This window comes from Myotis brandtii, unplaced genomic scaffold, assembly GCF_000412655.1.
Source record: "Myotis brandtii unplaced genomic scaffold, ASM41265v1 scaffold14, whole genome shotgun sequence".
Taxonomy (NCBI): Eukaryota; Metazoa; Chordata; class Mammalia; order Chiroptera; family Vespertilionidae; genus Myotis; species Myotis brandtii.
Genome location: NW_005354999.1, coordinates 2,768,706 through 2,792,056, shown reverse-complemented (window position 1 = coordinate 2,792,056; position 23,351 = coordinate 2,768,706). Strand labels below are relative to the sequence as shown.

Genomic DNA, 23,351 nt, shown 5'->3' with positions numbered 1-23,351 from the left:
CACCATTTGTTGATCAGAATTAGATCCAAAGTTGCAGTTTGTTCAACTTTCTGTGAGATTAATTTATCAGAATGTCAAGGACAAAGTGTATCAGAGATTCTAGTTTCAGTTGAAACTTCCAGCAAATATATAGGTATTTGATCATTCCCTCTTTATTTCTTCTCCTTTTGTCATTTTGTGATCACCCACTGCCTTAAACTGTCCAGACAGTGTCAGGTGTGTCTCCCAAATGATAGCTTGTCAGTTGCCCTCTTCTTTCCTCTGTACCCGAATGCTCTGCCATGGCTACCTCTGGTGTGCCATGGAGCGTGTACCTTTTCCATGTGCACATGGGGCCATTGCAGCTCTGTATCCAACTGAGCTGTTCCATTGAACAATATTTTATTTGAAAGCCCTATATCACAGTCTCAGAAATGTGTTTTTGTCCTTGACTTAAGTCTCTAACTAATTTGGTCTGGTAACTGCATTCTGTGCTTTGATAAGTAGGCATCTGAAGCTCTGTAACATCTTTCCAAACATCATCTCAGTGATGTCTGGTTGGAATCCTGGGCCTTCCTGCTATTGTTGTTCTTTCTATGAGATTTCTGATGTCTTCTGCAGTTAACAGTTTAACAGCTTCATCCGGACATTTTTCTAACTTCATATTCTGTTTAAAGGCTTCATTATTTGGTCAGCTTGTCTCCAGGCAAATGTGTTTGCCAATCCTTATGAGATGCTCATGTATATGTATGTGGGTGTGTGTGTGTGTGTGCGTATTGGGTTTTCTTATTATTAAAAAATTTAATTATACATATTTATTTAGAAGTTAGAGAAAACCTAAATATAATCCAAGAATTCAAAGAAAGTCATTAATATTATTGTCTATATGTGTTTTTCCCCCTAGATACCAAAATATAAGAAATATTATTTTGGTATAGTAAGCTTTCATCTAGAAAATAAAATCGTTTTCTTCAGCAACAATTATGTAATTAACTGTTTTTATATACTCTCTAAATTCTGTTAAAAGATAAACTGGGGTATATTTTACAAATTTATAGAGTTTATTTGAGCAAATATCTATTAAAATCAGGCAGCGCCCAACCAGAAGTGGTCAGGAGAGCTCACCAACAAGAGTCAAAGGCAAAACTTTTATAGAGAAGACAGGAAGCAAAGCCAGGAAATTATTTGATTGGCTATAGTTTGAGCAGTTGCCTTATTTGGGAAAGCCTAGTTGGCCGTTTGTGATTGGTTGTCCTTAGGTTTTGATTTCTTAACCTTGAGGCATTGACAGGTTTAGGTTTTGGTTTGCTACTGCAGGCTGCTCAGTGATGGCGAACCTTTTGAGCTCGGCGTGCCAGCATTTTCAAAAACCCTAACTTAACTCTGGTACCATGTCACATATAGAAATTTTTTTGGATATTTGCAACCAAAGTAAACCAAAGATTTATATTGTTGATATTTATTTTATATATTTAAATGCCATTTAACAAAGAAAAATCAACCAAAAAAATGAGTTCGCGTGTCACCTCTGACACGCGTGTCATAGGTTCGCCGTCACTGGGCTAGAAGCACCTCAGTGTAATGGCCGCTAACTTAATTTAGCAGTTTTAACCCTCACATCAGAAGAAGAGAAGAAACCACCTCTACTGCACCACTCTACCCCAAGTGCTTCCATCCCCCACCCCGCCTTCCTGGTCTGGGGATGCTTCAGGAGTCTTCTCTGACATTGACAGTCCTTCCCAGAGGAGTCAGCAGGAGTGGTGTTGGTTCTCGGCCACATCCTTATTGTTCCTGAAAGACAGCATTTTTACAAGAGGTCTCAACATTTAGTGCCTCAAACCTCCCACCCAAATTCCTGATGACTCTCCTTTGAGCTAACCACAGGTTTTCTTCAATCAATCTGCTAATGTTTGAGGACCTTTGCTATTATTCTCAGTTTTCTTAAGAAGAAGGACCATCTGGTTTTTAATAGCCCATTTTCTTCTATCCTGAACACATGTCCTTGAAGTCCCTATGGATCACTCTTTGCTCACATGGTCTTCCTTTCTCTCCAGTTTTTATTTTGCTGTCAAAAATGAGATGGCCTGGCATGGCTCAGTGGTTGAGCGTCGACCTATGAACCAGGAGGTCACGGTTCGATTCCCAGTCAGGGCATATGCCCAAGTTGCAGGCTCGATCCCCAGTGTGGGCTGTGCAGGAGGCACAATCAATCTGCTAATGTTTGAGGACCTTTGCTATTATTCTCAGTTTTCTTAAGAAGAAGGACCATCTGGTTTTTAATAGCCCATTTTCTTCTATCCTGAACACATGTCCTTGAAGTCCCTATGGATCACTCTTTGCTCGCATGGTCTTCCTTTCTCTCCAGTTTTTATTTGGCTGTCAAAAATGAGATGGCCTGGCCCGGCCGGCATGGCTCAGTGGTGGAGCGTCGACCTATGAACCAGGAGGTCACGGTTCGATTCCCAGTCAGGGCATATGCCCAAGTTGCAGGCTCGATCCCCAGTGTGGGCTGTGCAGGAGGCAGCCAGTCAATGATTTTCTCTTATCACTGATGTTTCGCTCTCTCTAGCCCTCTCCCTTCCTCTCTGAAATCAATAAAATATATTTTTTTAAAACTTAAAAAAATGAGATGGTCTGTGGGCTTCACCATTTCATTTTCTTAAGGACAAGCCCATCCATACTTCCTGGTAAGTGGTTGGAGTACTGCTGCTGCCCCGGCCAACAGCTGGGACTCAGACTAGGTCTGGACAGTGCAAATCTGCACGCAGAGTTTGGCTCATAGTGACCTTGGTGATCAGCAGCCCTGGGTCAGTGTGTCTGCTCTTGCCGTCCATTGCACAGAGTAAACTGCTTCTACAGACGTTGCCTGTGCAGAAGTCACAGAAAAGTAGGGGCTTGGTTCTAGTATAACCCCTTACTAGCAGTGTGATTCTAGGCAAACTTAGGGAGATTTAGGCAATGAGAATAGCATTGATCCTATCTCATCAGGTGGATGGGTGTGAGGAATACATGTGGAAATCTTTATAAAATGCATTAAGATTTTTGAATCCAGTGGTATTTAACCATCTCTAGAATATCATATGGCCTTTCCCTCTTTCTGTGCACGTTAAAAAAAATGCTTTCCTGCCTCCTCTCCCACTTCCAGACAGCACCCCCTCCACCCCCTGCTCATTCTCTCTCCCCTGACCCTGCTTTATTTTTCTACAGAGCACCAGTTTCACAGCCATGATGGTGTCTGTCTAGAGAATGTAAACTGCTTGTTGTCTTGCCCACCACTGTATTCCCAGAGCCTGGCACATTGTTGGCTCATACATGACAGTCATATCTGTTAAGAGAATGAGTGATTGTTACTAGACAGTCGTATGAATTAAATTTTTGAAATTCCTTACCTAAGAACAGTGACTCTGATTATTGGGAGTCTGACTGCATAGATTTTTGATGACCAATGGCCTGGAAGACTATTTACCTTTCGATACTTTCTCTGTACATCTGAGGGCAGGGAGAGGAATAAGAGGAAGACTCAGGGGTAGAATGTGGTTAATTGGCTGTTGCTCGTATGAAATTTATTTTTGCTTGGGAAGGAGCTTTGACTTGATGTTTCCCATATTGTACTCACTTTGTGTCATGTGACTAATAGGAAGTTATTAAGTTAAGGTTCAGAAATTATTTTTATATGTAAAATTATTCTTTCTGTTATCTGGTGATTATTTTCTGGCCCAAATAGTTGTTTCCCCCCTCCCCGTTTTTTGTTTTGTTTTGTGTTGTTGTTGTTTTTTTGTCTGCGAAGCCATTTTAAATCATCAAATCTTCTGACGAGAAAATGATGACCATAACATTATTTCGTCTATGAATAATTTCTTGGGAAACCCACAAGAGAAGAATTATTAAGGTTTATGTTCAAAGATATGCGCCCCCTTTTATGCATGCTCACATTACATTTAAAAAACTGCTGAGATGTAGTCTTTATTAATTCATCTGTAGTTTTCTGCCCCTGGATTTTGAAAAAACAAAGACTCCGGGAGATGATAAGTATCTGAGTTTGCAAAATGATCTCTTTCATGTGCACCTTGTTCTGCTAACGTAGAAAACATCGGAATATGATATTAAAAGCACAGCATCTGGGAACAGGGCAGCATCTTTGCCATGTGAATACCCAGCCCCTACTCGCGCACCCCGCAACAGCACCTAATCCTCCACCGGCTGCTCCTCGGATCATCGGCAGCGGCTGATGATGAGAACACATCCCGAGAAGCCATTAGCACAATCTGTATTTAATGTGTTTAATCATTTTAGATGAACCCAGTCATCTTTCTTCTTAATCACTTTAGAGGCTGTTCCCTGGGCGCCCTTCAGTTAACTGATATTTTTCTGAGTGCCCAGACTGAGCTTTTAAAGAAACATCTTTAGCTGAGGCTTGCTGAGATTGCAGTTTATCAATGGACTTGATGTTCTCAGTAGGTCTGTGGGGGTCCGGGGATTAGAGAGTGCTTTCCTGCATCCTGGCAGAAACAGCTGGAAGCTGAGGCTGGCTGCTGCTTTAGATGTGGAGCCAATGAATGGTATTCTTTCCCTGCCCATTTTCCGGCCCCCCAGACCTCAGGCTCCTTAAAAAAGTGTGGCAGCAGCTCCAACAGGCTTCCATCAGCCCACTTCATTGGCCATTGTGTAGAGCAGTGGTTCTCAACCTTCTGGCCCTTTAAATACAGTTCCTCATGTTGTGACCCAACCATAAAATTATTTTCGTTGCTACTTCATAACTGTAATGTTGCTACTGTTATGAATCGCAATGTAAATATCTGATATGCAGGATGGTCTTAGGCGACCCCTGTGAAAGGGTCGTTCGACTGCCAAAGGGGTCGCGACCCACTGTAGAGGGAAGTCTTTATCGCCACTGGATGATCCAGAAATAGCCCCTTCCTTTAGCCCTGGGATGCGCTAAATATTTCCCTTCCTCCCACCTGCCTCATGCTCTTGCGGTCTTGGCCTCTCGGCTCAGGAGGTGCCGGGCTCTGCCCCAGGCAGGCACTGGGTGTGATGCACAGGCGTATGAGCTCCAGGCACTGCGCTCAAGCAGGTCGTCCAACTTTATAGGCTCCTTTATTGGAACGCATAGAGTAACCCGTTGGCAAATGTGAAGTTAGTTACATGAAGCAATAGCTAGGAAGGTGCGTTGAGGCCAGGCCTTAAAGAGAAATGCAAAAGGGTCTTCCTCTGGCTGGGGTGGGGAGGAAGGGGGTCCGCCATCGATGGATTGGCTCTTCTCGTCTGCAGCCCGCATTGGGCACGGACAGAAATGTCTTGCCCCTCCTCTGTTTCTGACCCAGGAGCCAGCACACACCGTGAGCCACGTTAGGATGGTAAAGGGGCCTGTGGCGCAGTCTCCCCAAGTGCCTTTCATTGTCTGATAAATGATTACGTTTGTCGCTTCCTTTTTTCCTGCCATTCGGTGTCAAATGGAACTATGTCATTATGGAGTCGAACTCTTCCCCAATGGATTTCCACTGGGTATGAACTGACTCATATTCCCAAGAAAAAGTTCTTATTGTTATATCTCCTTGTGGGCCCCTCATAATTCTATTTTTCTATTAGTGGACCTTAATAGTAATTCCCATTTGTCTATAGAGTTTTCTAAAGAATTGCTTCTATACGAAATGTTTTATTTTCAAGCCATGCATCCATTCAGATGACTTTATAATGTAGTTGACATCTTAGCAAAGCAATTTAAAAATGATGATTGTTACCTATGTTTAGTCATCAGAAAGAACATTGAGCCCTGGCCGGTGTGGCTCAGTTGGTTGAGCTTTGTCCTGTGCACTGAGAGGTCATGGTTCGATTCCTGGTCAGCACACGACAATGCTCAGTCCCCAGTAGGGGGCGTGCAGGAGGCAGCCAGTCGATGTTTCTCTCTCTCTCTCTTCCTCTCCTTCCCTCTCTCTCTAAAATCAATCAAAAAGTATTTTTCTTTAAAAAAAGAACATTGACATTTAAGGTTTGGAAATGAAGGGGAGCTGGCTCAAGATCTGGTTTTCCGAGAGGAGCAAAGAGCAAAGATGTCAAAAGAGACAAAGATTCAAGAGGGAGCTTCTGTGGAGTGCTATTGCCGGGGAAAATTCTTATTTGTACACTTACTTGCAAAAAGAGACACAGTGGTTTTTATTGTACTAAAGCTTTCTTTAACTCTTTGTAGAATTGCTTTTGGCTTTCTAAACAAGGAGATATTTGCACAATGGCAATGGTTTGACTTCTGTTGTTTTTGGCTTGTTAAATTTTATAAGGATGACATGTGAGAAGTAGGTTAGCCCTTAACTCTGATCAAGACATCACTATGATAAATATAAGAAGTCAAGTCTGGAGGTAGAGAGTAAAATGCAATTAGGTTTGTGTTTAATTCAGCATGCAAAAACTAGAGACAGGATAGGCCAAATTTCAGGGAATTAAATCCATAATCGGAGATCTCCATTTTGTTCTAAAAATAACTGCTTCTGCCTTCACCACATCTGAGGTATGAATCGGTGAGTTTTTTTGTTTTACATCTTTTTCATCTGCTTATCCTACCTCAGTAGAAGGTAGTGATAGTGATGAACAATGGAATACCCCAAACAAGTAAAAACTTGCAGGCAGAAAGGGAGAAGAAAGAGAAGCAAATGGTCGGGTTAATACCACTCAGAATTGACAGGTAGATCTTGGATAACCAAATAGCCACAGGAATAATTTTAAAAGATCAAACCAAAAGTTGAAACTGTAGTGCCCTACAGATTAGAACACAATGGTACTGTCAGTTTTCAACTAATGCCCTTTTTTTTCTTTTTCTAGAAAGAAAGAAAGGGTTTGTTGAAGTTGCTTTCTGGCGCCTCCACCAAACGGAAGCCCCGAGTGTCCCCTCCAGCCTCACCCACCCTGGAAGTGGAGCTGGGTGGTGGCGGTGGAGGCTGCAGCGAGTTGCCTCTGCAGGGAGCAGTGGGTCCCGAGCTGCCGCTAGGGGGCGCCCACGGCAGGGCGGGCTCCTGCCCCATGGATGGAGATGGTCCCGCCCAGGCGGTGGCTGTGGGAGCAGCTCTGGCCCAGGAGGTCCTTCATCGCAAGACTAGCTCCCTGGACTCTGCCGTTCCCATCGCCCCACCTCCACGACAGCCGTGCTCCTCCCTGGGCTCCGTCATGAATGAGTCTAGGCCTGTTGTGTGTGAAAGGTGAGTTCAGTGTTTTTCCAGCAGAAAACTAAGAAATGCATGGCAAGCTTTATGCTGGCATATTTATCCTGACATTTAAGATATTTTCCCACATCCTCCCCTCCGTTTTTTTGAACTAAGTATGTAACCAAGCGTTGGCTTTCTTTTACCACTTGCTGGAACATACTCTAGTCCAGTGATGGCGAACCTATGACACGCGTGTCAGAGGTGACACGCGAACTCATTTTTTTGGTTGATTTTTCTTTGTTAAATGGCATTTAAATATATAAAATAAATATCAAAAATATAAATCTTTGTTTTACTATGGTTGCAGATATCAAAAAATTTCTATATGCGACATGGCACCAGAGTTAAGTTAGGGTTTTTCAAAATGCTGACGCGCCGAGCTCAAAAGGTTTGCCATCACTGCTCTAGTCCCTGCTTTTCCCTCCTGTGTGTCTTTCACGGGTGTAGGCCTCCCGCCTTCTTTTTGTGTATTTTCTTCAGACAACCAATCCAGAATGGTACCTTGGATGGAATTCGTCAGTCACTGGAAACTTGTTCATATCTATCCCTTCTTCTTGCTTCTCTTCTGTCGCCAGCAATTGCGCCCTTGTGTCATCCTTTGCCTTTTTTCACTAGTACCTGCTACTTGTAAAGCAACCAGAGAATTCCGCCAACTAAGAGGATTCTCTTTTTATTCTTCCTGAGCCAGAAGAGAGTGGCTCTGTTCTCGAGACCTGCCACCCCTCCGGACCCAGGGTCTTGGCTCAGCTACACTCCGAGCAATGAACCCTGTTTGAGCGATTCTGGCCTTGAATAACAATTACAAATGTGAGCAGATCTGTCACTGGAAGTCTAGGAGTGCATTAGGAAAGAAAATATACGTAGTCAGACAAATATCTGCTAGGATTCTATGAACTGAAAATGAAGCACTGTTGGTGCCACAGGAAAACATCGTGAAATACACTAAAAATAGCGGGCTGTTTTCACATAACGCATAAATATATGAACATTTTTTTCAGAGTGTCACCTGGTTCATTGTTTCTATAAGCTTTAGGCCCTGTGGCCCTGTATTTCATAAGTAAAGCAGATTTCTCATTTGTGGTGAGATGGTGCCTTTTAGATAGCATTTCCTATTGTGGATTCAAAATCTTACTATCCAGGTGTTCCGCTTTAAAATGACTTAAATGCTCCTAACTCAGTATTTCAGATGAACATTTGTACCCACCAAAATCTGAAGCCTTCATTCATATATTTTGGGGCATATATTTTTTTTTTCTACCCATAAATAAACTGCAAAAGAATAAACGTCAAACAACCTATGTACATTAAGTACAAAGTACACAATTTATTGTGTGTTTTTAGTGAGGCGAGGTAATTTTCTGTAATTGCAATCCTTATAAAACCAGTCTTTGCCCATCAGTGAAATCATTTGGCCCCTTCCCTGTCTGCTGTGCTCTTGGCGAAGCTTTGGGATTTTGTCCTGAATGCACGCCCTCCTTTATTCTGACAGCAGCCTCTTTTCCTGCAGCCTCACTCTGCTTTCCAGGGATGGAGCCTCTGTCCCTGGAGGGAGTCCAGCGACTTGTTTACTTTCTTTTGGCCACAAAGGCTCCTCCTCTCCCCACCCCCAGGCATTGAGCTGCAGTTTTTCCTTCGTGCCTTGAATCACTCTCTTCTTTTTCCTGTCATTTGGGGTGTTTGTGTGACTGTTCTGAGTGCTCATTCACTTTGCCCAGACTCTCCCTTGGCACTGGCCCGGGCACCGCTCTCCCGCCCCCTTTTATGTGTTCCTTTTCAGTCGCCAGATGTCCTCCATCTCTGTGGCTTCTGCACTCCAGCCCCTTCCTCTGAGGGGAGCTCATTTCTTGCAGCAGGCTCCCGCTGTTCAGTGCCGCTGAAAAGGGGAACAGACAGGTGACGGCGGTTCAGGGAGTGCGGGGCGCACATCAGAAGGGGAATTCGTAGACTTTGATGATGGGACAGATGGGCACGGGCAGTCTGGAATTCCCTGGCACTGTTTTTTATAGGACCATTTCCATTTTTTACAAGTAGGAAAGGGGCCTTTGGGGAAGATTTCTGCCCAAGTTTATATTTTTATAACCCACATGTTCAGTGGAATATTAAATGCAATAGCCTGACCAGCTTTTCACAGCCCCTTTTGCCTTCCTACCATGATGGCGATAATATTTATTTAACTTGGAGTCTTCGGTCTGCCTGGCTCTAACAACGAAGGGAAAAATGTGTGGAAACAAGTAGTAGGGGAAAACATCCTATTATTCACCGAGGATGTAATTTTTTTTGCCAACTGTATCATTTTAATATTTCAAAACTTTTAGCACAAAAGTGCTTAGTGCTAAAAATGAAGGGAAAATGTACTTTCCCATCAGTATGATTCAGAAAGAGTTTCAGGATCCTGGATTCCTTGATTCACAATCTAAATATTCACAACTCCTGCCCTAACAGTAGAGAATACCTGTGGTTCTCTTGGTAGAATTTTTACTGATAAAATTTCATGGAACTGTTTTTCAATGGATCGTATTGGCACAGTACGAGATAGGATCCAGCTGCAGATTATAATGAGAACAAGCATACAATTTCTTCTCAAACCCCATCCCATAGATCTCTAGAGGAAAAGACTGTGACTAGGGCAGCCAGCGCTGTCTGTCAGAGAAAGAAGCCTCCGCGTGATAGGAAGACTAAAAGAGTCTCACAGTGAGGAAGGAGGGACCGTGGGGTGTGTTGACAGGTCCTGGTGTCAGCTGAGAGGATTCTCTGAGGAACAAAAGGATTCTTTTGTGTTTGTCTGAGAGACTGAAGAAAACAAGCAAGAAATAACGCTCAATCCCGGAGGCAGCAAATGTATAATTGATGACAGCAAAAATAATAGAGCAAGTATTTGGGGCTCTACTTTCTTAGACGGATTGAGGGAAAAAAATAATCAGACATTGCAAACAGAAAATGGAAATAAAATATTTCAGAAGAGATGGCAAATAAAAGAAAGCATATATGACAGCTTTTTTTCTTCTAAAAAACACATAAATAAAGGGCTTAAGGAGACATAGCAAGTCATCTCTGTGTATATTTGTAAGTTTAGGAATTAAATTGATGACCACATACCTGTAAGCCCATCTCCTAAATTAGAAAAGAACCTGTGATCTTTGATCAGGGATTCAACGAAAATACTAGGAAACATACAAATTGGATAGATTGGATTTACAGAGAGGTAGTCAGCTTAACCAGCATGATCAATTTGAGTCGGTGACAATGAACCCACGGGGTGAAGCAATGGACATAATTTGCTTGGACTGCAAGCAAACTGCAGAGAGAGCTCCTCTGGTTTTGCTAGTAAAATACTTAATTGGCTGTTAGATTGTTATAGCAACTAACAGAAAGCAGTGAATGGTTACCCACCCAGACCAGGGTGATGGGCAGATGCTTCCAAGAGCCACCGGGGACCCAATTTGGGCTATACCAGGGGAGATTAGAAACAAAAATGTATCAACGACAGAGAATGCAAGAGAGGCTAGAAAAAATAAAGGAAATGGAAAATGTATACTAATAGAGATTGCAAGTGCCCATTTAGATCGAAGCCAGAACACCACAGCCCAAACCAGGAAGACGGGCATTGGGAAGCCAGTGGAACTTCTTTCCATAGCAAACTTCTATTCCTCCCATTCCACATGGAAATGTCACTAGAAACTCAGCCAGGGTCCACCAGCCACAAGGGGCAGAGGCCCATCCACAGCCGTGTCTGTGAGCCACACTGCCTCCCAGGGGCTCCGTTCAAAGGGAGCAGGGGGTACTTTCCAACAACCACAGTACCATTTTTCTCTAATCTTTCCATTATTTTTATTCACTCATTCATTTATTTTTAACATCGTGATAAAAAATATACATAAAATATGCCATTCCTTCCATTTCAAATTCAGTGGCATTAAGTACTTCCACAATGTTGTATAACCATCGCCACGGCCCATTTCTAGAACTCTTTCCTCATCTTAAACAGTTTCATCTTAAACTGAAACTCTGCGCCCATTAAACACTAACTTCCCATCCCCTCTCCCAGCCCCCGTCAACCACCTTCTACTTTCTGTCTCTATGAGCTTGACTAGTCTGTGGATGTGTGAAATTGGGTGATATTATCCTTTTCTGGGTGGCTTACTTCACTTAGTATAATATTTCAAGGTTCATCCATGTTGTGTACTATGTGTCAGAATTTCATTCCTTTTTAAGGAGCTTTATACATTTTAAAAAGTAGTTTTGCTGTATAATGAGGCCTTTCCTTTTTGTCATTCAGCATGCTTATTAAGAATTATCATATGTGCTGTGCTAAGTAGCATGAGACATACAAGTGAATTACCATCATCTCACCCCTCAAGCAGCTTACAGTCTAGTAGAATAAATGTGCTAGGGATGTCGATGGCAATAATACCATGTAGACTGGGCCAAGTGCCATAAAAAACATACACGACCCCTGGCCGGTTTGGCTCAGTGGATAGAGCGTCGGCCTGTGGACTCAAGGGTCCCAGGTTCGATTCTGGCCAAGGGCATGTGCTTTGGTTGCGGGCACATCCCCAGTAGGGACTGTGCAGGAGGCAGCTGATTGATGTTTCTCTCTCATCGATGTTTCTGGCTCTCTATCCCTCTCCCTTCCTCTCTGTAAAAAAGTCAATCAAATATATTAAAAAAAAAAAAAACAACAACATACACGAGGCCTCTGGAATCTGGTCAAGCATGAAATTACTTCTAGTCATGGGCCTTGAGAAGGTCTCACCGGGGAGAATTGGAGGGCCTGATTGGGTCTGGATGGGCAGAGAGGTCGTCAAAGGGAGTTCCCCATGAGTAAACGCCTTTTAACTCACTACAATCCATGAGCCAAGGTATGGAGCCGGGGAGGTAAAGGTCATATTTGGGGGACATGTTCAGGTTTAGACAAGTGTTTGGTATGCTCATGGAGATAACAGTAACTACAGCTATGAAAGAGGAGGCCGGGTCATGAGGGCCTGAGGATTAACCTTGCAGGCATTGAGAAGATGGGAACGATTTTTGAGCGACAGATAGCTGCCAATGGAGTTGACAGTTAAGGAAATGAATGAGTTCAGTGTAGAATGGAGTGGGGCCCGGAAGAGATCTGAGGCAGGGAGGACAGGTAGGTTATTTGACCAGGTGGGAGGTAATGAGTTCGTCCACAAATGATGGTGGCCGTGACCATAAAGAGGAATGGATGGGGTGCAGATTTTGAGGGTGGGTCAGCAGGTCCCACGGAGGTCATGGGAGAGAAGTCTTTGACTCCTGAGGTTCAGACCTTCCCAAAAGCCCTATCCCACTGAAGACAAGCATGATCCGAGTGAGGCGCAGGGTGCAGCCGCAGACGGGAAGGGCCGCCACAGCTGCGCCTCACATCTGTTTGTTGGTCTGTAAACTTTCTACTTGGCAAACCCGCTCTGTGCCTGAGATGGCTGGCCAGTTGTGCCCAGGATTTGGCTTTAAGAGTTCGTATTAGGAATCTGTATGCAAACTACCTCACAAGGCTCTAGGCCAGAATCAGAGCTGGACGATTTCTAAGTAGAGTCTGTGCCTGCTGCACCTGGGAGTCTTCATGCAATCAAGGCTGTGTCACAGTTTCCATTATGCGCATGGTGTCTCCTTCCACCCCCCAGAGGCTTAGAACTTAGCAGCGAAAATGTGCTTCCCCTGGGAACGGAGCAGGAAGATTATGTTCTTAGCCCAGCAGCAGTTCTAGTTCAAAAAAATGTTGACAAAATTGGTTTAGTGCATTTTGTAAGATGCAAATATTCATCTAATTCACTTCAAGTTTCTCGAGAACTATTTTTGTTTCATTTTCCCTTGAAGGCAGCTCGCAGAGAACTGGTGGGGAGCACATTTCATCAAACATCTACTCTGAATGGGATCTGAGTCACTTGTGCACTTTTTCCCCCAGAATTATAAAGCTTTGCTTAAATTTTAACTTTCCCCAAATGGCAACTATTTACATTGCTTTTTACATGGAATTTTAGCATGTTGGCAACAGACTTGAGAAATCTCATTTGGATTCCTTTCTTTAGATAAGTCCAAGAAGAAAGTATTGGCCTTGCTTTTACAGATGTAAAGGTTTAGAAAGAATTCCAAAACCTTAAACTACACCATTCTAAAGTTTGTCAAGTCTCGTTATCAGGCAGTTTTCCTTTAGTGTTCTGAGTCTGTTTCTTGGGTAGAGGTGGCCAGCTACTGACTGGCCCATTCTTCATCTCCTTGGAGCACCAGGCCCCTGCCTGCTTTGGCCGAGTGACCATGCTGGGGTGTGAACTATGTGAGCATCACACTTATGATCTCACGACATTACGTGATAACACCTGTTTAACTCACTACAGTCCTACTCTACAGACAAGGAAACTGAGACCAAGACACCTGAGATAATTGGCCCAAAGTTAATCTGCTCCAAATGACCTTCACGGCTGTGTCAGACCCCGGGCCAAGGATCTCCCCACTGCCATGCCTCCGCCCTCATCCCATGTTTGGTTGAACCCTAAGCCTTGTTGTCTATAAATATTCATGTTTGAATTGGCTGAACCTTTTTTTTTAGAAACAATAAGCCAGCCCCCTTGCTGTGCATTTGCTTCAGATCTTGGAGGATAATTTGCTCTGTTGCCCAAAGTAGCTCTGGAATTGTTTGGGCAGCCACTAGACCAGTGATGGCAAACCTTTTGAGCTCGGCGTGTCAGCATTTTGAAAAACCCTAACTTAACTCTGGCGCCGTGTCACATATAGAAATTTTTTGATATTTGCAACGATAGTAAAACAAAGACTTATATTTTTGATATTTATTTTATATATTTAAATGCCATTTAACCAAGAAAAATCAACCAAAAAAATGAGTTTGCGTGTCCCCTCTGACACGCGTGTCATAGGTTCGCCATCACTGCGACCTTTGCAGAGATGCCTTTCTAATAGAGCAATAGCCTGGGACTCTCCCTATGGTCCTTCTTAATGCGAATAGATTCTGTTTCTTATGGGTAGGAGATTGGTGAAACTAGCCATCTTCTGAAAGGGCTAGGCTCTGATGGGTTTTATGAGTTCGGGGGCAGTGTATAGAATTTGTTCTGCCGGTCATGTTTTAAGCCATAACATTATTTACTTACAGTCAAGAGTGGGTCCTATAATCTACTGCTGTGTAACAAGTTACCCCCAAAATTTAGTGGCTGAAAGCAGTAAACATTTATTATCTCACAGTTTCTGTGGGTTGGGAAGTTGGGAGCAGCTTATCTGGGTGGTTCTGGCTTAGGATATTTCTCGAGATCACACCCCACATGTCAGCCTAAGCTACAGCCATCTGACGGCTTGACTGGGCTGGGACTGCCTTCCCCGGTGGCATCACTCACATCACTATTGGCGAGCTAGTTTTGGTTTTTGGAATGACACCGCAGGTACCCACCAGGTGGTCCTCTCCATAGGGATGATGGATTTTATCACAACATGGCCGCTTGCTTTTTCCCAGAGCATGTGATCCAAGAGAGAGTAAAATAGAAGCCACATGCGTTTTATGACCTAGCCTCCAAAGCCGCACACGGTCATTTTCACAGTGAATGATTGCTCACACTGTGTGTCACCATCATCGTGGGAGGAGGCTACACTAGATGTGACTACCAAGGGGCAAGGCTCCCTGGGGCCAGCTTGGAGGCTGACTACCATGCACCACCGTTTTCCCCTTTGGTTGGGAGAAGCAGGAGAGGTGTGAAGGGGAGCATTAACGCTGGAAAAATAAAAAGGGATAAAAGGATATAGAGCAGGGGTGGGCAAACTTTTTGACTCGAGGGCCACAATGGGTTCTTAAACTGGACCAGAGGGCCGGAACAAAAGCATGGATGGAGTGTTTGTGTGAACTAATATAAATTCAAAGTAAACATCATTACATAAAAGGGTATGGTCTTTTTTTTTTTAGTTTTATTCATTTTAAACGGGCCGGATCCTGCCCGCGGGCCGTAGTTTGCCCACGGCTGATATAGAGCATAGCCCTGGTTGGTGTGGCTCAGTGGTTAAAGCGCTGGCCCACGGACCAAAGGGTTGTGGGTTCGATTCCTGGTCAAGGTCATGTACCACTCTCTCTAGAAATCAATGGAAAAAATACCCTCGGCTGAGGATTTTAAAGAAAAGGATATAGAGCATAAAACAACCCCCTACTTTCCCCCCTCCCCCCGCCCTTTTCTGGCTTCCGTGGCTGCTAACCATCGTTTTGCAGAAGTAGACCAAGGAGCATGGAAATGGGGTAAATAACATTAAATCAACAGGGCTTCTGGGGTTTATAAGTGATAATGACTCCTTTTCCTGCTAATGGGAGTTGGGAGCCAGTGGAGAGCAGACACAGTTGCTGCACTAATAGAGATCCGAATGTCCGCCTTGTTCCTGATTGTGTTGGACTGAACTTGTGGCCACAGTCTTCCCCTCCCTGTCTAGACCTTAGGACAACCTGCCCAAGGGAGAATTTGAGTGTGTAAAGCAGGTGAGCTTCCTTCGATTTGCCGCCTCGCCCCTGTCAAGCCCCAGTGTCAGGGACACAGAGAGGCCGCCTTGGAGACCCAAGTCCAGAAGGCAGGCCTAAGCCTGGCCACTCGAGCTGACAGCGTGACGGAGAGGCCGGGCACAGCCCCTGGGCCTGAGGCAGGCAGAGCAGAGAGCGCTGGCGCCATCAGTGTCCCCAGTCAAATCCACTCCTTTCCTCTTGAGAAAAGAGAAGGACAATACGCTTTTTCTTCTGTGCTATAAACGTTGGAGGGGGACAAGATGGCTCTCTGTCAAGGGCATTCATATAAACCAGTCCGGGTCATCCATTCAGCATAGCCAAACCGCCCATACCAAGTCTCTGCTTCACAGCGCACAGTTGTATTTTGAGTGGTTTTACAGACATTATCAACAACACCCATGCTGCTTCCCCTTCTGCTTGTGCACACCATTCTTGTCACTGCTTGCAATGGCCTTCCCTAAAATCTCTCTCTCTCTCTTCTAGGCACAGGGTGGTGGTGTCCTATCCTCCTCAGAGTGAGGCCGAACTTGAACTTAAGGAGGGAGATATTGTGTTTGTTCATAAAAAACGAGAGGACGGCTGGTTCAAAGGCACGTTGCAACGCAACGGAAAAACTGGCCTTTTCCCAGGAAGCTTTGTGGAGAACATCTGAGGAGACTCACCTTGGGAAGGCTTCAAATCCTATCACTCCACAAGATAGCACAGCGCGATGTCACAGGGAGAGCACATCGGTGGACTTCTGGGTGGCCGGGAGACGAGCGGAGGACGGGCGTGTGACCCCAGGGCCCCAACACATGTAGACCAGCAAGCGGCGTGACGAGAGCGTGGTTGTGGGTTTTGTCACTCTGGATTCGGATGTGGAAGGCGTGCCTTGTACTGTCTGATTGACTACAGAGAAACCTTTTTTTTTTTTTAAAGATATATAGCTAAAATGGACATTGTTTACAAGGCTTAACTAATTTATTTGCTGTTTTAAACTTGAATTTTTCTCGTTATAGATCAATTCTTTGGGTTATGATTTTAAGGAATTATTAATTTATGAAATGATAGCCAAGGAGAAGCTGGATTCTCTCCTGTTGAGAGCAAGAGATTCTTTTTAACAGAGAATGAACTCCCCCTTCCCCACACCGGTGTTTTTTTTCCTTTTTTTTTTTTTTGCTTTTGCTTTTTCAAGACAGAAATGCCAGTTCTCTGATTTGGTTTTCCTCTTCGGGAAACCAAAATGTGCAACTGAATCAGTACCAATAAGGGCCTGGGGTTGGGAGACAGAAACTTGAGAAAAGAGACGTTAACGATTGCTTGTCTTTCTGGTTTGATCAGGAATCGCCTTAAGACCTAGTCCTCGATTTAATTTTGTGGGTTTTTTTAATTTTCCAAGAGTGAAAGCAATGAAGCGATAAGGAAGAGTAAAGCACAACCCTTGAACAACAAAAAAAAATGTATTCAGAAATCAATTTAGTTTTATAATGAAGCAGCTCGATTTCATTGGTTGGCAATTGGAAAATCTGAAGTTGGACTCCTGTCTGAGAATGGCTGTGAAATGTTGTGTGCCCGTTTTACCTTAAGTGGTCTGCATGCCCAGGACACAGTAAAGCGTTTGTGAGATAGTGGTGGTCCGTGATGCACTCGTGCGGAAGTCAGTGGCTATGAGAAACACTGTGAAACGTTTACATACACCCATCGTGAGTCCTTTCCCACGTGTGCATGTGGCTGGGTGGGTTCCCACAGTAATGTCTGCTGTGCATGGTCTGTATATTTCATTGCAATTTCCTGTCGAGGTGAGTTTGTGCTCGGAATTGACCGATGCAGGAGCTGGAAAATAAACAGTACTCTTTTCTCTACCCCAAAGCCACTACTGACCAATTTCTCTGAGTACACTCCCTCTCTCCCTGGCCAAGGTGTCCGTCAGCCATGACGCAAGTGATTAGTGAAAATGGTCCTTTATCTGTGCTCCCAGCTGCGGAGGGATGTCAGGGGTGAGCCAGGAGGCCGCTGCTCTCACTGTTCTCTCGCAGCCCTGGGAGGCTTGGCCGAGGGAGGGTGCCCACACCTTACAATTGTGGCGGGATCCAGCTGAGCCTGTCTTTTTATATCCGTTCTTTGATGTCATCGGCCTCTTCTACCCATTTCATTCCCGTGCCACGCAGTCGTGGGGCTGAGTAGTCCTAAAAAACAAAACAAAAGGAGGGAAGACAGCCTGGGAGTGAATGAAATCATTGCCACAGTTTCCTCATGAGCAAACAAACACAAAAACCTTTTTATTTCTTACTTTTAAGAATTACAACTGGGAAATAGAAACACGAACAGAAAAGTCTTCTTGCAACAGCAGGAGGTTTCATGGTCTTAAAAAGATATACGATGTGGTTGAAATGAAATCATTCCTAAATTAACCATTTTTTTTATAAGACACTGTACATTATGTTCCTGTGTGTTGAATTTTTTAAAAAATACTTTACTTGGATATTCATGTAATATATAAAGGTTTGGTGAGATGAACTTTAGTTAGGAAAAAAAAAGCTGTCATCAGCTTTCATCTGTGTAAGTTGACACCAATGTGTCATAATATTCTTTATTTTGGGAAATTAGTGTATTTTATAAAAATTTTAAAAAGTAAAAAGACTACTACAGGTTAAGATAATTTTTTTACCTGTCTTTTCTCCATATTTTAAGCTATGTGGTTGAAGTACCTCTGTTAATAGTTTCCTGGTATGAAGTTGGTTAAAATTTCATCTGTTAATAGATCACTTAGATAATATAATGTATGGGTTTTTCTATTGGTTTTGGGGGGCGACAATAGCTGGAGATTTTGTAACAAGGGCTTGTTACACGTTGGTAGGGTGATGATTAAATTGCCATTTATCATGTTAATAATTTGAAGACTGGAGAAAAGGTTCAAGATTAAAATTTGATGTTCATCCTTTACATGCCCCTTGTGTCAGTCCTTAAAATTCTTCTCTTTTTTCTTTTTTTATCTGGGACATATTTTACTTAGTTTCTACTTCATGCAAGATTCTTTGCATGCACCTCAAACAGAAAATGTCTACAATAATCGTTTTGGTGGTTTTACTACATTTTACCTCTCCAACTAACAAACGTTCTTTGGTTAGTTCCCCCAGGAAGTGTAAAGTCTTCTTAGAGCTTGTGGAGTTTCACCAAGTGTAATCCTTCTGCTCCCTTCCCCTTGCTATGGTGACTGCATAGTCTGGGCCGCTCGCAGCCTTGTCTTAGCCATAGAAAGAGCGCCAGACCTGCAAGCAACTGTGTGGTAACCCGTGGGCCTCAGCAAGACCTGGGAACATAACGTGTGATTTTAATCTTTCATGGAATGCCAACAAGTCGTAAGGTTAGAAGGGCCATGTATGTCATTAGAATATATTTTCCTCTTTTAACTTTCAGTTTCTATCAAATTACTTATCAGAATGAAAAATCGGGAATTCTAGGTTGTATCATAGCTTTGCCAAAACATCTCTCTTTGTAACCGCTTGGACAAGTCAATTATTATTTAGTTTCTTCCGGTTGGTGCTCTGTGTACCTCCCTGGGTGAAGATGAGCAAAGGAGACAATGTCACTGTTTTTGAAAAGTGCTATTTTAATATGTGGCCTTACTTTGATCTCTGGTTTCAAATATTTCATCTCCCTCCCTTGGACTATATGCATATAATGCCTTTACTGGGGTCTAATTGGATTTAGAAGGAACAAAGTAAGGTGATGTTTCCAGCTGCTATGCATTTAGTTTTCTGTTCATAATGATAATAAGACTTTTTCATGCCTCTGTAAGTTCAGGTGACTATTTAATTCCAGAACTCTAATCATTAGAATTCAAGCTTAGAACATGCTTTTAATACACCAAGTTGTACAGCTCATTGTGTGTATCCATGTAAGTTTTTACAAATATGTTTTCAACCAGTTAAACGATGTCCTTACCAAGGTAGCATCCTATTGAAATGACTCCTTTCCAGGAAAAAGAATTTGCCAACCTACCACAGTAATTGAGAGGATATTTACAGAAGAGATTAGCCAGTGTCCAGGCTTAGCAGGGTCTCACCCCTCACTCCCTCCTGTGAGCTCCTGGCTGGAGTGGCTGTGCTGGGGGGAGGGGAAGGGGGGGCTTTGCTTCTTCCTGGCAGTCAATCACCTGGGACAGGACAGCTCTTCGAGTGGAAACCAACCATTGTGAAGCGTGACAGTGTAAAATACCCTCCCTCTGGTTTACAAATGAACGTTTCTCTTGTGTTTCCTATTAATAACTGTCTGGCGTGGCTCTTTCCATTTAAAAGCACCACCTTGATTTCACTGAATGCAAATTCTTATTGTACTGCAACGACCCAGATCCCCAGGAACCAGGTTGAAGGGACCTGCAGCCAGTGGCATTAATCTTTGAGCCGTCATCCAGTACTATTATTATTGGGTCAGACCACTTTTAGCCTTAATGCCAACCCTCTCAATATAGCTGTTGTAGGCAAGAGAGGCAACAAAACAACAACAACTAAGACTTCCTTCACAGAGCAAAGTGTGTGCGCAAGTGAGATGTAAAATTCTGAGTCCTTGTGGCACTATGGCTAGAGGCTTTCTCCAGCCCTTTCTGCAGATTCTCAAGCTTGGCTTTCCAGAAATCCAGTTATTTTTGAAAGTGGAGTCTCTGAGAGAGACTGTTGAAGATCATTAGATCACAACACCTAATTGATAAGGCTAACTGTCTAATAATAGTTGTAAATTTATCTTTGATTGCTATTTCAATGTTTGGACTCTCTGAATATATACTATGTTATGAGAGCATAGAGCAGTGGTTCTCAACCTTCTGGCCCTTTAAATACAGTTCCTCATGTTGTGACCCAACCATAAAATTATTTTCGTTGCTACTTCATAACTGTAATGTTGCTACTGTTATGAATCGTAATGTGAATATCTGATATGCAGGATGGCCTTAGGCGACCCCTGTGAAAGGGTCGTTTGACCGCCAAAGGGGTCGCGACCCACAGGTTGAGAACTGCTGGCATAGAGTATAGGGAAATAAACTTCATCAGTACCTGTTATGTAGAGCAGTGCTGTCCAGTAGAACTTCTGCTCTGGAAAGCGGTGGAAATGTTTTAGATCTGCGCTCTCCATTCTGGTAGCCACTAGCCCATGTGCCTCTTAACCCTTGAAAGGTGGCTATGGTGACTGAGGAACTGAACCTCTCATTTGATTTCATTTTAATTAAAATTTATAAATATTTATATGCATATAAATGGCTACCATGTGAGACACTGCAGTTTTAGAGAATAAAAACCTATTGTTAAATGAGTATCCAGAAAAGGGGATAAAGGAAAAGCTACACTCTACCCACCCTCTGCTTTGGAGGCACCAACTTATAAGTTAAAGCACACAGAACTTGATTGTGTTAGAAACCCACCCAAAATAATGTGAAAACATCTTAACTTTGAGTAGTACAAATTATTTCTTTAATTTTTTTAAATATTTTTTTTTATTGATTTCAGGGAGGAAGGGAGAGGGGGAGAGAGAGCTAGAAACATCAGTGATGAGAGAGAATCCTTGATTGGCTGCATCCTGCCATCCTACTGAGGATCGAGCCCACAACCCAGCATGTGCCCTTAACCAGAATCAAACCCAGGACCCTTCAGTCCTCAGGCCAACGACCTATCCACTGAGCCAAACCAGCGAGGGCTAGTTCTTTAATTTTGATAGTTTCTTCCTTCCTCTGCTCTACCCCCTCACCGCCCCCCCCCAAAAAAAGATGAAGCTAAAGATTAGATTCAATAAGAAAATTGGGGGATTTTGCCAGAGCCTTGTGGTGTGGCTGGTGGCCCAGTGCTTTCTATGCAAGCAGAGACTCTGTAAGTCCTCAAAGGCCAGGTCTCATCTTGTTGTAACTTTCACCGTGATCTTGAATCCACTAAGGATCACCCCAATAAACACAGGACTCCCAAAGCTGTTCAGATGATTGGATGATGTGTCTACTGTGATCTTAATGAGCATTGTCTCCGCAGATGGAGTTGGGGTTAATAGAGGGGGAGGGGGAGGGGAGGGAGGAATGCTCACCCAGGAATTAAACATGAAATGCCACCTCTGAAACAAACGCCATGCTCCTTATTCCCCAACCCCTGAGCAAGGTCAGTTCAAGTGAAGGCCAGCGCCTTATCTTTCCAATCACATCCATTTCATTTCTTTGGCTGGCGAAAATTGAAAGCTTAATGGAATTACCTTTTCCCTTTTTTTAAGCACTCTAGGGTGCTACAAGACATAAAGCAAAAACGTCCCTTTGAGTAAAACCAATTTCCTTATAAATTATATCACAAAGGCACACTCAATAAGCTCCCTAAAGGCAGAGACAAAGTCAAGACCGATGCTTGGCTGCCAGCTCACTCCTTAATACACGCTAATTCAATCATCACCTGCGTCTCCATTGTAACACCCCCACCCCCTTTCCGGTTTTCCTTTAACAAAGGTTTAATAAGTTCTGTAAAGAAATGATGCTGATTGAGAATCCTGATTTTTATTTTGGGGGGGGTGTGTGGATTTTGTGGGGAAAAGTCCTTTTTATATTTTAGAAGATACCAGATGATAGCACCACCGAATCTTGCGGGTCTTTTGTGTGACACATGGGTGGCTTTAAACCACTCCTTATCCAGTGAGACCCTCTTGGTTGTGCAGATCCTCTGTGTACAGTAAAAGAAGATGAACATAGCCCGGCCAGCATGGCTCAGTGGTTGAGCATCAACCTATGAACCAGGTCACAGTTCGATTCCTGGTCAGGGCACATGCCCAGGGAGTGGGCACAATCCCCAGGAGGGGGCGTGCACAGGGCAGCCGATCAATGATTCTCTCTCATCATTGATGTTTCTATCTCTCTCTGCTTCTCTGAAATCAATAAAAACACTTTAAAAAAAGTAAAATAAGATGGACATAGAGAATAACTTGAGACATGGTGCTTAAAAGTGGCTCGTATATTATGTAGACCCCACAACGCTCAAGCAGCCAAGCCCACGCACCTGCTAGGACACAAGTCTGAGGACTGGTTCCTCCATTCCTTCTGGAAGGAAGAGCTGGGCCCTCGCAGACAGGAGGGACTGTGGAAAGCCGCCCGCTCCCTCTCTTCCTCTGGCCACCATGGCACTGGGGCCATCTCCATATATAGCCCACACGGCTCATTCTGGGATAGCAATTGTGGATTCCTGTGATGTGGTGATGGTTGCAGAAATCAAAGCGGGGCTTGAATTTCTACTCTTTAAGCTGAAATGTTCTTTCCTGTGATTTATTTACCCACCAAGACAGATGTGTGGCATTGGCAGATTATCAAGTCGGCAGCCCCTATAATAAAACCGAAGCAAGTGAAGCTTTCAAGAAGAAAGAAGGTCGCAAAAGAAATGCTGCACCAAAGCAAAGCTGTAATAATCTCTCCGCCATCTGCCTTCACCGTGGCTGAGGCATGGAGAAAGCAGACCCAGAACTTGCAGCATCAGACATTAACCTTGGATTCTGAGTTCAATTCTGTTCCTCACCCTGGGATTCTGTTCCTCACCCTGGAGAAGGCCTTTTTTCTTTCCTTAAGAAAAACTGTGTTTGGGATTATTTCTTTCTCATCTCACTGCCTGTCTCTGTGTCTGTCTCCATCTCTGCCGGCCCCTACCCTTCTCCACCCCCTGCCCCTGCCCCACTCTTTTCAGTGTTGGTGTTGGGTAATG

General features: G+C 43.7%; 1 protein-coding gene across 2 annotated transcripts in view; it reads left to right on the top strand.

The window, feature by feature from the left end:
- SH3RF1 (SH3 domain containing ring finger 1) overlaps positions 1–23,004 on the top strand; it is a 168,670-nt gene extending 145,666 nt beyond the window's left edge. Inside the window, exons 10-11 of one of the 2 annotated variants that reach the window (XM_005860779.2) lie at positions 6,793–7,166; positions 22,938–23,004. In XM_005860779.2, the coding sequence (XP_005860841.1) occupies positions 6,793–7,166; positions 22,938–22,983 (420 nt within the window). In that variant the 3' untranslated portion in view covers positions 22,984–23,004. Of the gene's footprint in view, positions 1–6,792; positions 7,167–16,152; positions 18,592–22,937 lie in introns of those variants that run through there. The other variant, XM_005860778.2, reaches the window with a different exon arrangement.
- The last annotated feature ends 347 nt before the right edge of the window (positions 23,005–23,351 follow it).